Genomic DNA, 14,958 nt, shown 5'->3' with positions numbered 1-14,958 from the left:
TCTGGCTTCTGATTCCAGCTTCCTGCTAATGTGCATCCTGCAAATCAGCGGGTGATGGCCCAAGTGAGTGGAATCTTGCCACCCATATGGGAGACCTGGATTAAATTACCAGCTCCCAGCTTCAGCCTCAGCCCAGGGATAGCTCTTGGGAACACTTGTGAAGTGAATCAGTATAAAGGAACTGTCTCTCTCTGTCTCTCTGCATCTCAAAAAACAAACAAAGGAAAAAATACCTGGAAACATTTTAAATTAAAATGTACTTACTTATTATAATAAAAATTATTTAGATTTTGAAATTATAGATATTAAAAAGTATATTTTTTGTGTGCATGATCATAGAGACTGAGAGTCTATTGGACATTCTGGAAGTAAAGTAACATAGTATTGTTTAGAACCACAAGTAGGGGCCAGCGCTGTGGCGCAGCAGGTTAACACCCTGACCTGAGGCAATGGCATCCCATATGGGTGCTGGTTCAAAACCCGGCTGCTCCACTTCCTATGGGGCTCTCTGCTGTGGCCTGGGAAAGCAGTGGAGGATGGCTCAGGTCCTTGGGCCCCTACACTCGCGTCGGAGTCATGGAAGAGGCTCCTGGCTTCGGATGGGCACAGCTCCAGCCATTGCGGCCAGCATGGGAGTGAACCAGCGGATAGAAGACCTCTCTTTCTCTCTCTCTCTCTCTCTCTCTCTCTCTTTCTGCCTCTCCTCTCTGTGTAACTCTGACTTGCAAATAAATATATCTTTAAAAAAAAAAAAAACAAGTGAAATCTCAGTTTCAACAAATTCAATACTTTAATGAACTAATATCCACCTGAAATACTAATTGCTATGCAATTTTTTCAACTCTAGTGTTTATGAAACAAACACATAGTAAATTAGGTTATTTGCTAATTATAAGTATTCCAACCTGAGGAAAAAGTTACAAAAATAAAATTGTAGCATAAAAGACATTTATGAGTCTCCCAGAATTATAACATCACATGTGTATAAATTTTCCTCTTTATTACAACTGAGAACCTATCAAAAAACAGATGCTAGAGTTTCTATATAAAAGCTCATGTCCTAGCCTCAACAAAGATCGCCAAACCCTGCTTATATTTTTGACTCGACTCGAACAGGCTTACATATTAATTAAACAGCTTATTTTAATGTAATTACTCATGAGTTCCTGAGAGCATTCTACTTTCACAGCAGAAAATGTCATCATAGCTAATAATGATGACCCTAACTCATCAAGAAAAAACAGTAAATTTAGCTTAGTAATCTCCATATATGAAAGCAGTAGCTTGAACACTTAGGTGCAAAAATTAGTTTTTAAGTGAATAAACTCTGAAGGCTGGAAAACTTCAGAAAAACAGTCCTATATGGAAGTAACTCTTCTGTGTTGACAGAGTGGTATGTTTCTCTACAATGTTTTTGAAGCATAGCTATGAAATGCTTGCTAAGACATAGAGAAAAGCATCTAAAACTTTACCATTGCTTTTATTGTTTTGCTATTGTCAACTTCATTCATTGAAGCCTGATGTACTATATTGGAAAGATAATGAAGCTTGATCTAAACATGAAATTCAGTGTACTCAAATTGCTACTTGTTTGCCAGTTTACTTACTTTCTCACCCAGGCGAGTTATAAACTGCATAGAACAAAATGATTACTTGTCGTATATTTTGTGAAAATGAATTGAGATACGAATGAGATACAGCAGTAAATGACGCTTGATAATCAATCCTAGTCAGATCCTGATTTTTGTCTTATATACTATCTCTAAACTCAATTTACCCCAAATGGCGTTTTTCTTAAACTTGAATGAACGTTTCCTTGACCAGGGACCTCACACTGTAAATATTATCCCGGATTCCTGTTAAGACTCCTTTTCTCAAAATAGCAATAATGAATAGTTGCAGAGCTATACATATGTAGTTTAGCAAACTTAAAGGATGTTCAGATTTATGATAGTTTACCTGTAACTGATATCAAATATATTTTATAATTTATTGACTTCCACTTTGAATCATACTATATTTTGATGTTTCCTTTTTCTTACATTTTTGTTTTATTTGGATATTGAATTATTAATTCATCTCAAGCTTTCATAAATATGACCCTACTGTCAAAAGAAAAATATTCTGTTAATGCATACCCAGTTTTCATCCAATCAGTCAATGGACTGACCACTCACTCATTCATTTTGTTCATTCTATAAATATATATTAAGCACTTGGCTGGCGCCGTGGCTTAATAGGCTAATCCTCCGCCCTGCGGCGCCGGCACACCGGATTCTAGTCCCGGTTGGGGAGCCGGATTCTATCCCGGTTGCCCCTCTTCCAGGCCAGCTCTCTGCTATGGCCCGTGAAGGCAGTGGAGGATGGCCCAAGTCCTTGGGCCCTGCACCCCCATGGGAGACCAGGAGAAGCACCTGGCTCCTGGCTTCGGATCGGCACGATGCGCCGGCCGCAGCGGCCATTGGAGGGTGAACCAACGGCAAAAGGAAGACCTTTCTCTCTGCCTCTCTCTCTCTCTCACTATCCACTCTGCCTGTCAAAAAAAAAAAAAAAAGAAGTAAAAAAAAAATATATATATATATATATTAAGCACATAATATGAACTATGCCCTTTTCTAGTTAAAAAAAAGAAAGAAAAAGAAAAATCTCTCTCACTATCCACTCTGCCTGTCAAAAAAAAAAAAAAAAAAAAAGAAAGAAAGAAAGAAAGAAAAAGAAAAAAAAAAAACACTTCTGTGATTACTGTGGTTGTTTGACAAAGATACCAAATCAAAAGACCACAATTGGAGTCATTTAGTCTCACTCTACTGAATGTGACCAGATAATCACTGAAGCTTATAATATAAATGTGATAACAGCCCCAATGAGCTCCAAAGTCTTTTGAAGCTAGGATATGGTAGATCAACTTAGGAAACTGATAATAATTTATGAGAAAGTAAAACAGATTAGTATTTGTGTATTCCATTATACTAACCATGCTACATATCAACACATTGACTAAAACTGATATCGGAAATGACCCTCTAAAATCTATATGAAAATGTGGTCCCTTAGAGTTCCTCAGGAGCGCCATCTGGGATGCCACATATGTTACCAGAATTTGTGGTGCCATACGATATCACCATATGCTTATTAATAAATCCCCAATATTAATAAGCCCGAGAGGGTTCTTGCCTAATATTTAGAGAAGAATTCTAAATACTGGTATCAATAAATGAGGCAGCATGGTACATTTTCAGCTTTTATTTAGTGCGAAAGATGCATAGGAGAGTGAGAGCTTTATCTAAGAGAGAGAGGTAAATCTGGGTTCATATCAAGCACCAGGAACCCACCACGTGGAGGAGCACCTATGCCAGGAAGCCTAGGGCAGGTGGCCCGAAGGCCACGCGCCTTGAAGGTGCAGGGCTACAGCAAGCCCCCACCTGGCTAGAAGCCAGGGCAAAGAAGAGAGGGCAGGACACACTGTGTCCTAGGCTTTTAACCCACTTCCAAAGGGGACTGGTTAATTAACCTGATTGGCTGATGGGCCACCCAGGTGTGGCCAGGTAGGGGCATGAGGTCACACAGGGGCGTGGTGAAGGCGTGGTCTTCCAGCTCACAAACCTAATTGATTTTAACCTGTATGTCTGGCTACTTAAAAAAAACTATTAAGCTACATACATAAAATTATAATCTATTTTGAGTTAAAATGTTTAGAGAAAAACAGCAGACATAACTGATTCTGAATTCATGGGGCTCTGACATCTATTGAGCTGTTTCTCAGTTTCATAATAATATTTTCCTGAAAAGTACGTTTCTCACCCAAGAAAGCACTACTACTCAATGAGACAGAACCCCATGCTTTTAGCTAAGTGAGCACAACAAGTGCAGGGGGGTGGGTTAGTGGAAATGTGGCTCCAGCACCTGCTGAGCCCTTGCCCCTTTCCCTGCCTTTCTTCACATAGGCAAACTGCTCTGCCTGAAATTCTACCTCCTGACCTCCCGGAAGCGTCACCTCAAACACCAGCTGTTTTCTGGGACTATTTCTCTAACACAACTTTACTCTTGAAAGCCAAGACTATGTTTTATTTCTTACATAGCACTTAGTATATTTTACTGTAGTTAATTATTTGTGTCTTTATCTTACCTAGTTTCAAAACTCTTTGAAAGCAAAGACTGTGTCCTGTTGGCCTTTCCATTCTTCGTTATTAGACCTAACACCAGAGCTACACATTGGTTCTTAATACGTTTTAGCCAAATTATTTTACTGAATAAATAGAATTCCTTTATATGTTAATGTTCTGCTTACCTAGGAGAGGATAATAAGATTTTACATTAATTTTTTTTGCATCCAGCTTTCCTTCTGTGTATATCCATTCTGTTAAAGAAGTTGAATTTATCTTTTTTTCTCTGTTGATGTATAAGAAAAAACATTTAGAAAGAAAGTTACATGCAAGTCAATAGCTTGCTTATTCCCCTGGCTCCCAAACAGTACTTGTGCTGACTCAAGTAGTCTTTTCTCCGGAGAAAAGTGAGACATACAATCTGAGAATGCTACTTGTGAATGGCTGCTTCCTCAGATTAACTGCTCAGTGATTCATCTAAACATAACCATCCTAGCAATTATACACTCATGTCTTGCAAGTTAAAGCAAAAGATGATTTACGTGGAAATTGTGACCTTTAGGTTATTTCCAAGCATAATGCATCAGTTTATAAAATCCTCCCAATTACTATGTTGATGATACTTCGCTACACTAAGAAGCATTTGCTAATTAATAAGAGTTGATTTTTGTGACTATAATTTTTGTAATATTGTGATGTTAATTATAAAAACCTGCTCTGTAAGATTTCAAATATAATACAAAGCAAATTGTATTGGTTGCTACTATTTATTTTAAAAATGTGTTAAAAGTTGCTTAAACACATATACTTTAGGTAAAACACTTTCTAGTTGCTAAATTCTTAGCATCTACAATAACCTGAATCTAATATAACTCCCCAACTCCCCTTTTCACAACTTTCTGTGTTTTTCTTGAACTCTACTGGGTAAAGCAAATCGTTTATGATTTTTCCTTTTTTATAGGATTTCTTAATTTGAAAAGTAGAATGACTGAGTGACTGAGATAGAGTGAAAGATGGGGGAGAGAGACAGAGAGAGAGAGGATATCTTTCATCCTCAGGTTCACTCCGCAAGTGGCAGCAATGGCTAGGGTTGGGCAGGCTACTACATTTGGGACAAGAACCAAGTACAAGTCTCTCACATGGGTGGCAGCCCCAAGCCCTTGGCCATCATCCATTGCCTTCCCAGGTGTATTGGATTGGAAGTGGAGCAGCTGGCACTCTAATATGGGATGCTAGCATCACAAGCAGGAACTTAACTGGCAATACCACAACACTAGGCATCTCTCGGGATTTTTCTGAAAGTACCATCCTATTTCACCTTAACAATTTTTGTCTTCCCACTCTTACCCTGGATACTTCTTACTCAACCTTCAAAATGCATTTACGGGCTTATCTGCAGAGGGAAGTGTACCTTGGAGCCCCAGCTAGAATAAACCGCGTTCCTCTTTGTTCTATAATGCTCCTGGCTTCATCTGAGTACTTACTATCACATAGTATTTTTATTATAATTACCTGTGTATTTTTCTTTTATTTCTAGTAGAAAATAGACTTTTCAGGGGAAGATCCACAACTTATTTTTCTGGTTCTATTTCCTAAAGGAGCGCCCTTTTTCTCTTATATCTTCCTAAGTGTTTAACTCAGCTATCTGGAGGCCCTGAAATAAATTTATAATACCACCTAAGATACTTATCTTTAGAGGGGGCACCAAAACCTATATGGTTACGATTTAATATAAATAACAGAATTTCACTACCAGAATGTCTTTAAATGTACAAACATCTGACTTAAATAAATGAGAAATGCAATTTGTATTTCCTTTTGTTGATGATAATATTTATGTTTTTCCTTTGTCCAATCCAGCCTGTTAACTGTAACTTAATGCCACTATTTCTCATTCATCTTCAAAAATCTTATTCTTTGCTAATAATGTCCTTCATTCCTCTTTGCTCTGTTTCTGGTTTCAAAAGCATACATAAGGAATACCTTACAGTTTACTGACAGTACTTTTTTCCCTGTTGGGTAGGCAAAGTTAACAGCAGCCTAAATATTTTGCCCCGGAATTCTATCTGCTGCCTTGCTCTATATTTTCTGCTTCTGACATCATTAGGTTTTCAAAATTTTCTGTTTCTGGCATCATTAAATTTTTAAAATTTTGTTCTTTGAATACCAGGTGGTCTCCTCTGTGGCACGCAAATATTCTTGGGAGGAATAGCACAGTCTGTCATTAAAAACTTATGTTGCTGATTCCCTTTGTCACATGTTTTCAAACAACAGTACCTTGTGAGACTGGGAAATAGGAGGAAGAGGTGATAAATAAACAAAATAGTCAGATGGAGAGCAAGTCAGTGCAACAGACTCAGGTGTTGATTCTCTTAGCATTGACTTGAGTCACCATGTCAACTTGTGTGAGTTCTATAACCACACTGAGTTCTACTTTTTGATCTGTAATAGAGAATAACAGTAATTCATCAAGAGCTGTTGGGTCAATTTCATAATAATTACAATTAAGTCCTTTTTAAAAAAAGATTTATTTCTATTTATTTGAAAAACAGAGTCTCAGAGAGGCAGTGACAGAGACAGGGGTCTTCCATCCACTGGTTCACTCTCCAAATGGTTGCAATGGTTGGGACTGGGCCAGGCTGAAGGCAAGAGCCAGGAGCGTCTTCCAGGTCTCCACGCGGGTGCAGGGACCCAAGGACTTGGGCCATCTTCCAGTGCTTTCCCAGGCCATAGCAGAGAGCTGGATTGGAAAAGGAGCAGCTGGGAATAGAACCTGACACCCATGTGGGATGCTGGCGCTCTAGGCCGTGGCTTTAACCTGCTGTGCCACAGTGTCAGCCCAAAAAAGTACTTTTTAAAATGTGCCAAGGGGTACCTTGAGGAAAACTACCAACTTAAAGGAAAGGAGTGTTAAAAATACTGATATTTTCTCCTTAAATCTTCATAATCTTTCTTTGATTTAGGCTTGCAAATTGAATGAGACCCATCTCACTCTATTAATGAGGAAGTGGGCTGTGTCTTGTCAGAGTCTTCCTGCAGAATACATGGACAGAATGATCTGTAGTATGTATTCTGGCCAACTCTGAGCTAGCTCTGTGATGAAGGGGCCTCAAACATTTCTGTTAGCCCCCATGAGGTTAATCAGTGAAGGAAAAGGAGGAAAGAAGACATCATGTTTTGAGAATAAGCCACTCTATTCTTATGGAAAGAATATAGACACAATTTAGGGTGGTCTTTCTGATGATAGGTGACACATGATAAATGACACGTTGCTTTCAGATTTTATGGGCTAAGCCAATGGTAATTTGTATGTTCTCTTTACAATTATGTAGCCCATTGGAGAAGTCCTAAAATCCAGAACTACTGGAGAAGTTCCCAATAGTAACAATTAAGGAAATATAAGCTTTAGGCAAAATAATTGTTTTACATGCACTCTCTCATTTACTCTTCTCAAGAAGATTAAGAATAAAAATGGATTAGGTTTCCTTTTATGTAAATGACATTGAGACATAAGACACTTTTGGTGACTTCTCCTTCACCAATAGATGCAGAACCAAGAGTCAATCCCACTCTGATTGCAAACTGCATGGTAATCACAATGCTTCAAAGTTGTAGCATAAGTAGTTATATATTTCCTGAGGTCTTCTTAACCTGGTATGGGTGAGGACTTGTTGAATAGCAACTGTGCTACTTATAGCTACCTGAAAAACTTTTCAGAAAAAATTATCTGTAGTTTCACCAAGTGCAAAGATTGCTTGATGATCAGTTACTAATTTCTTCAGGTTTTCACTCTTTATAGAAAAAAAAAAACATTTAAAATATTGATGGGTTTTCCTCCCCACCAGCTGTTTGTGCTATTTTTAAGGCAATGTGGATTTCTGTATCTCAGAATGTCAACACATTTGCCAAAAATGAATTTATCAGTTAAATGTAGCTAAGAGATTTCGTTTATCTTGGTGTTCTACAAAGAAGAAATAGTTTGCCACTGTTTATACAGATTGAAGTAAATCTGACATATTACTGACATATGCTATAGATTTAATTTAATACCATAGTACAGATATGTGCTCTGATAAGGTTTTGTGAAATCTAGGTTAAGATGAGGAGAGTTGTTTCAATGTTTATGAAGCTGAAGATGCAGTTAGCAAAAGAAGCCTGGTAATTAAAACAATATTTTCCTATAAAATGATATTTTCCTATAAACGCTGAGTAAAATGGGGAGGAATTCTAAAGCCATGTTCAGTTTTGGGACACACGGAAGAGAATTGGCTATGTTCGTTTGTTTATTTCAATTTCTTTGTGTTTTGCTTTTAGAACCATGAAAACATAAAATCAATGGCTTCATTTGATTTTGTTTTCTTTCAAAAACATTTATGTGACCGTTTACCTTTAACTCTCTTTACTTATATGTTTTAGGTATCCTGGAGATAACATCAGTGGAGATTGGAGTTGTTGCTGTCAAAGCCATTAACAGCAACTATTACTTAGCCATGAACAAGAAGGGGAAACTCTATGGCTCAGTAAGTTTTCTGCTTTTGTTTTCAAAATCCACTGCAGAATATCATTGCCACGGGTTTTTTGGGATGTTTTCAGACACTGAATAGCTTTATTTTTGTGCTATTGCTAGTACATAGAGCCACAGAGGGCTGGTCACCAGAGTTTGCAGGCCTGCAAAGCAGCTTCTCCAACTCCTTGTTGCTGGCCCATTAGTCTACCACACAGGCTGTTGCTGGCATTTGTCTGAGAATGTTCTGAACTGCACCCAGTCTGACTCTGACGGAAGCATCTGGTCAGATTGGCATGAGAGCTGCAGACAACTTGGATAAGAACCATTAAAAACAAAGATCATGAACTGAATAGAATACATTACATGTGTGTTCCTGCTGAAGATATAACATAGCTTAGTTGTTTTGTATTTTGTTAAATTATGAAGTGAACAAACATGTGAAGAAATCATTGTTTGCTGTCTAATCAATTCTATAATATTGTTTACCTGCACCGTAGTCATTAATCCAAATTATGTCTGAGCGTCACACACACAAACACACACACACTTATGATATTCCTTGCAGCAGAGTCCTTGTGGAGTTGGTGTTAAGTCAATGGTTTGGATATTTCCATAATTTTATTCCATGCCATGCCAAGGGTTATGTATCCTGATTATCACCTCTTCAACCTTGGGTCAAACTCATTTAGATTCATTTTCTTAGCTAAGGTCTCACTTATAAAAGCCAATACTTATTTTAGAATTATAATTAAATTACTAACAATGTAACAGTCTATCCTGTTTAGGTTTTTAGAATATGTCAGTCAAACATATGAACATCTAAATGCTGGATACTGTTTGACAGATTAGAGAAATTTGAAAGAAATACAAAAAATGGGCCTTAATTTCAAATAATTTCTGATGTATTTAGGGAAAAATGTTAGCAAATATGAAATGATTACAGAACAATTAGTTTTCAAATGAAAGGAAGGACTAGGACTAGTAGAGTAAGCCCATGATAAAGTCAGAAACTAAATTTTCACCTCCTGGTTGCCATTGAATGATGCCGGGAGTAGGTCAGTTTAAGAATGCAGATTCATTTCTCATGCCTTTCTCAGAGGTAGATCAAGGAATTGCTAACTGAATTAAAATTTCTAGATTCCATTCTAAGAAAATACATGATCTTAAAAATTTTAATTGAAAACAATTAATTGTATTTTTGGAGGACATGTAATATGTATGACTAGAAATAAAACCTGTGAGACAAAGATCATTTTTTCCTACCAATATTTGTGTCATTTTTCAATTTTTCAAGTACGACAGAAGAGTTTCATTGTAAATAAGCTTTTTTTTTTTTTTTTTGGTTAGGATAATTGTGTTGACCCATCCTAGAGCTAACAGCTCTGAGACTTGAGAGGATACATCAGAATCAAAGGGGGGGTTTATTAAAACACAGAATGGCATTCAAGTGTGTGTGTATGTATTATATCACCTTTTCTTTACACATTCATCTAACGATGAACAAGTTGTTTGATTCTATATTTTGGCTATTGTGAGCTGTGCTCCTATAAACGTGGTAAAGTGTGTTCATATCTTTTTGGTATATATCTATGCTGGATCATATGGCAAGTCTATTTCTAATTTTTAAGGAAATCTCCATACTGTTTCCCACAGTGGCTGCACTAATATTTATTCCTATCAACAGCATGAAAGTCCCCTTTTCCCACTTCCTCACCAGTGTTTGTTGCTCCCTGTCTTTTGGATCATAGCCATTCTGACTGGGGTGAGGTGATAGCTCATTGCGATTTTGATTTGCACTTCCCTGATAACTAGTAATGTTGAGCATTTTTTCATATACTTGTTGGCCATTTGTATTTATTCTTTTGAGAACTGTCTATTGAGGCTCTTTGCCTATTTCTTAACGTTATTCAATGTTTTTGCTGTTGTTGAGTTTGTTGCATTACCTACACATTCTGGGTATTAATCCTTTGTCAGATAAGCAGCTTACAAATAGTTTTCCCATTCTGTTGGATGCCTCTTCACTCTCTTGATTGTTTCCTTTGATGTGCAAAAGCTTCTGAATCTGATATAATTTCATTTGTCTACCTTTACTTTTTTTTCTTGTGCTTTGGGGGTCTTATCCAAGAAGTCATCACGTACAGCAGTGTCTTGAAATGTTTCCTACAGATGTGATGTTTTGTCAAACTTTGTTTGAAATCTTTGTCAAATTGTTAAGAATGATACACTACTATAGTTTTAATGATCTGTGACTATTTTAAAATTCACTGTATATGAATAAAATAGTCATCTTTTCATTTGATTGTTGTTTATAGCTCTTGTTATACTTCTGCTGAATTAAGGTCTTTTCACTTTTTATTTATTTAACTCTTTATTTAATAGAGCAGTAAGCTTTGACTGTAATGTAAATTGAAAATATGTTATCTCAAAAAGCAAACACAGAATGAAGCTATGCATGCCCAGAGTTTGTCATTCAGTGTGTGTTAGGGTTTAAGAATTGGCATATCGGAGCTGGCGCCGTGGCTCACTTGGTTAATTCTCCACCTGCGGCGCCAGCATCCCATATGGGTGCTGGGTTCTAGTCCCGGTTGCTCCTCTTCCAGTCCAGCTCTCTGCTGTGGCCCGGGAAGGCAGTGGAGGATGGCCCAAGTGCGGCACCCGCATGGGAGACCAGGAAGAAGCACCTGGCTCCTGGCTTCGGATCAGCACAGCGCCCGCCGTGACGGCCATTTGGGGAGTGAACCAGCAGAGGGAAGACATTTCTCTCTGTCTCTCTCTCACTGTCTATAACTCTACTTATCAAAGAAATTTTTAAAAAATTAAAATTAAAAAAAAATTGGCATTTCTATAATGGCTCCAAGTGTTCCTGATGTTCCTGGTTCAGTAACTCCAAGTTGAGAACCACTGATCTGGACTTAGAATAGTCTTGTATTTTATTCTTATCATCCACTTTCAGCTTTTTAGTCAGGAATTCTTTGGGTTGGTCACTTTAGCTAGGGTTAATGTTTTTTTGCATGGAGGTCATAAGAATTTTAGCTAAATTTTTCTACTCTACATGCCTCCACTAATGGACCTAGAAAAGTAAGGAATCATTTCAAAAAGTTTTTACGTTTAGAGGTTCACATCATAATCACTTTTGAGTCATTGTTTTTCTTTTCATTAAATATGCTCAGGTATCCCTTTAATCTATTATATCAGAATTACTAAGAGAGAGGAACAGGTTTATATTCTTTGAAAAGATACTTATAAACACATTTAGTAAAAAACCAATGGTTTAAAATAAAGCCAGAAAATTTCTCTAATTCTCTCATTACACAAGGTATACCTGTATAGAAATGTCACTTTGTATCTCCTAAATACATACATAAAATTATGTGTCCTTCAAAATTTGAATAACCAAGAATACAAAATGAAAAGTAAAGCCAGCTAACACTAATTTAAAGAAGAAAACATAAATAATTTTAATTGAAATAAAACATTAAAATACTTTTAACTGATAAACTGTACTTATTCAAAACGTGGAGAGTAGCCATTCTACCTGTTGATTAAAATGCCCATGTCTTATATTGGAGTGGCTAGGTTTGTTTTCCAGCTCTGGCTCCTTGCTAATGCAGATTCTGCTTTGTAGGCAACAGTCATGGCTCAAGTAATTAGCTTCCTGCTACACTTGTGGAAGACCTGGACTGTGCCTTTGCAGGCATTTGGGGAGTAAAAAAATCAGAGAAGATAATCCCCTTTCTCTCTCTCTCTTTCCCTCTCCCTCTCTCCCCTCTATCTATTTATCCTTCTTTGTGTATCTCCATCTCTGCCTCTCAAATGAATGACAAATTTTTAGGTGACATTAAGGGGAAATTGTTAGCTCTCAAATGAACTATGAGGTAGAATTTTTAATACTCTCCTTGCCATGTCCCAACTTTTTTCTTCCATACCAACACAGCTAAAGTACTGTTCCTATGGTTCTTCTTGAGCTCTAAGCTCAGTGAATCGTTTCAGTCCATCTCTTTATCTAGAGTAAGTGCCCAGATGCTTTCTGTCACATCACACCATTGTAATTATTTGCAATGGCTCTTATCTGATATTTCTCTCACTAAGGTGTTTATTGTTGACTGTCTTCCCCCAGCAGATTGTTATCTTAAGGAGACCAGAAGCAGCCTTCTCTCCCATTCTATGTTCAGCACTTGGAACAATACAGAGCATAGAGTTGTAGGATGCATAAACCTAACTACCTCTCCTAGCAGCACAGCCCATTAGAGAACATAAATTCTCCTTTTGTTTTTGGATTTTGCATTTCTACAAGGAATAGTGAAAATTGTGCCTTATTCAAATTATGAAAAATCTTCTTAAATTGAATGTCCTATTCAAGTGGAATAGGGCTAACAATTTTGCATCTAAAGATAAATTATTAAAATTCATGAGCACATACCTAATCTAGGTCTGTATACCAGGTGACAACTCCTTTTACTTACAAGTTGCATTGATTCCCTAAGTCTCCCTGCAAATTTCAAATATGCAAACACCCAAAATGATTGATTAAACCAGCTCTGTGCCTATTCTCTTTTGAATAGTTTCCTCTATTTCTTTTTGGAAAATGTTGATCTTTGTTATACTTTCAGAACAATACATTTATTGCATTCCAAATTTTCTCCTGATTGATAGAATTAGGTACATAAACAATAAAACAATTAAATGGAATGGATCCTCACACAGTCAGATTCAAAGACCAAAGCAATTTCCTATGTAATTGGATAAATTTAAAACTGTTTTTCTAAACTACCAAAACTCTGCTTTTGAGAACTTACTCTAGCCTATATTCTTTTTAAATAATAGAGTTTATTGATTCACTGAGATAAAGTAAACAACATAGATTCATGGACTTCTTTTCCAGAGCTTTCAATACATTTGAATTATGGTCCAAATGTCAGTATATCTAAAATGAGGAGGTTCATACACATGTATTTCACTTTAAGAGACATTACTCTATAAATTCATTTATGGGACAAAAAATAGCTAGAGCTACTCTCACTTTTCTACACACAGCTGTGCCTCAAATATGAGATCATCTGAAATAATTTCAATTATTTATGGAAAAGAAATAATTTCAACTATTCATTGAAAGATATAGTTATCCATATAAAAAATCCCTCTGCTCTGAATATTACATAGTCTTAGACTGAGACAAATTTAAGGAGATAAATAATAAGTCAGTAATATGTATTTAAATTTCTTTCTTTCTTTTTTTTTTTTTTTTGACAGGCAGAGTGGACAGTGAGAGAGAGAGACAGAGAGAAAGGTCTTCCTTTGCTGTTGGTTCACCCTCCAATGGCCGCCGCGGTTGGCGCGCTGCGGCCGGCGCACCGTGCTGATCCGATGGCAGGAGCCAGGTGCTTCTCCTGGTCTCCCATGCGGGTGCAGGGCCCAAGGACTTGGGCCATCCTCCACTGCACTCCCTGGCCACAGCAGAGAGCTGGCCTGGAAGAGGGGCAACCGGGACAGGATCGGTGCCCCGACCGGGACTAGAACCCGGTGTGCCGGCGCCGCAAGGCGGAGGATTAGCCTAGTGAGCCACGGCGCCGGCCTAAATTTCTTTCTAATATAGGTTTCTTGGTTTTGACTAGAACCCTTGCCTTAAATAATGTACCTTTCTTTCTTAGTTTTAGCTAATTAAGTCATATTTGAATGTTATACTTAAATATTAGAAGAGAAGCACTTAGGACTAACAATTCTAGGAAAGGAAATATGAACTGGTTATATCCACATAAAATATAGCTGCTTGTGATGGTTATGATAATGTGCAAAAGAATGACTTATAACATAGGAACATAGATATGTTTATACATACAGTTAAGAATTTGGAATTTAGTAGAAGCTTCAAAAGCCCCTAGGTGTGAGAAAGTTCTTAGTCAAGACCCCTCAAAATGTGTCCACAATGCCGTTGCTTGGATGGAGAAGTTGGAATCAGAGGGGCAAGAGCTGAATCCCATAGCATCTTAACTGGTTTGAGTTTGAGTTTGAGTTTGAGAGAAAAAAGATGTTTCTGAAGTGAAAGTCTTGAGACCAGTGAGGACGCTCCTCTTTGTTATGACCTCTAGAGTAAGATCATGCATTCATGGAGTGAATGAGAGGCAAGCCTTATCCCAGTAGCTCTCCTTAAAAACCACTTGACTACTTTCAGCAAAGCCAAAGAGCTATGCCTGTAGAGAAGGGTTCCCATGGTCACAGTCTCCAGGTTTATGTAATACAGATATTGTTACTCATCATGCTTTTATAATTTATTTGATATGGCAATTCACAAAACTTTCTGTGCCATACTTTTCAGTCATTCTTAGAGTTCAGAACAAAATCTGCCACAGT

At 37.4% G+C, this 14,958-nt stretch overlaps 1 protein-coding gene across 2 annotated transcripts in view; it reads left to right on the top strand.

Moving 5' to 3' along the window:
• The window catches only part of FGF10 (fibroblast growth factor 10), a 90,452-nt gene that overhangs the window by 72,027 nt on the left and 3,467 nt on the right, over nt 1-14,958 (top strand). For both annotated transcript variants that reach the window (XM_062212229.1, XM_062212228.1), the window contains exon 3: nt 8,520-8,623. In XM_062212229.1, coding sequence (XP_062068213.1) covers nt 8,520-8,623 — 104 coding nt within the window. The remainder of the gene's footprint in view (nt 1-8,519; nt 8,624-14,958) is intronic.

This window comes from Lepus europaeus, chromosome 15, assembly GCF_033115175.1.
Source record: "Lepus europaeus isolate LE1 chromosome 15, mLepTim1.pri, whole genome shotgun sequence".
NCBI classification, from domain to species: Eukaryota; Metazoa; Chordata; class Mammalia; order Lagomorpha; family Leporidae; genus Lepus; species Lepus europaeus.
Note: the sequence above shows the minus strand (reverse complement) of the source record. Positions and strands in the feature narration are given on the sequence as shown.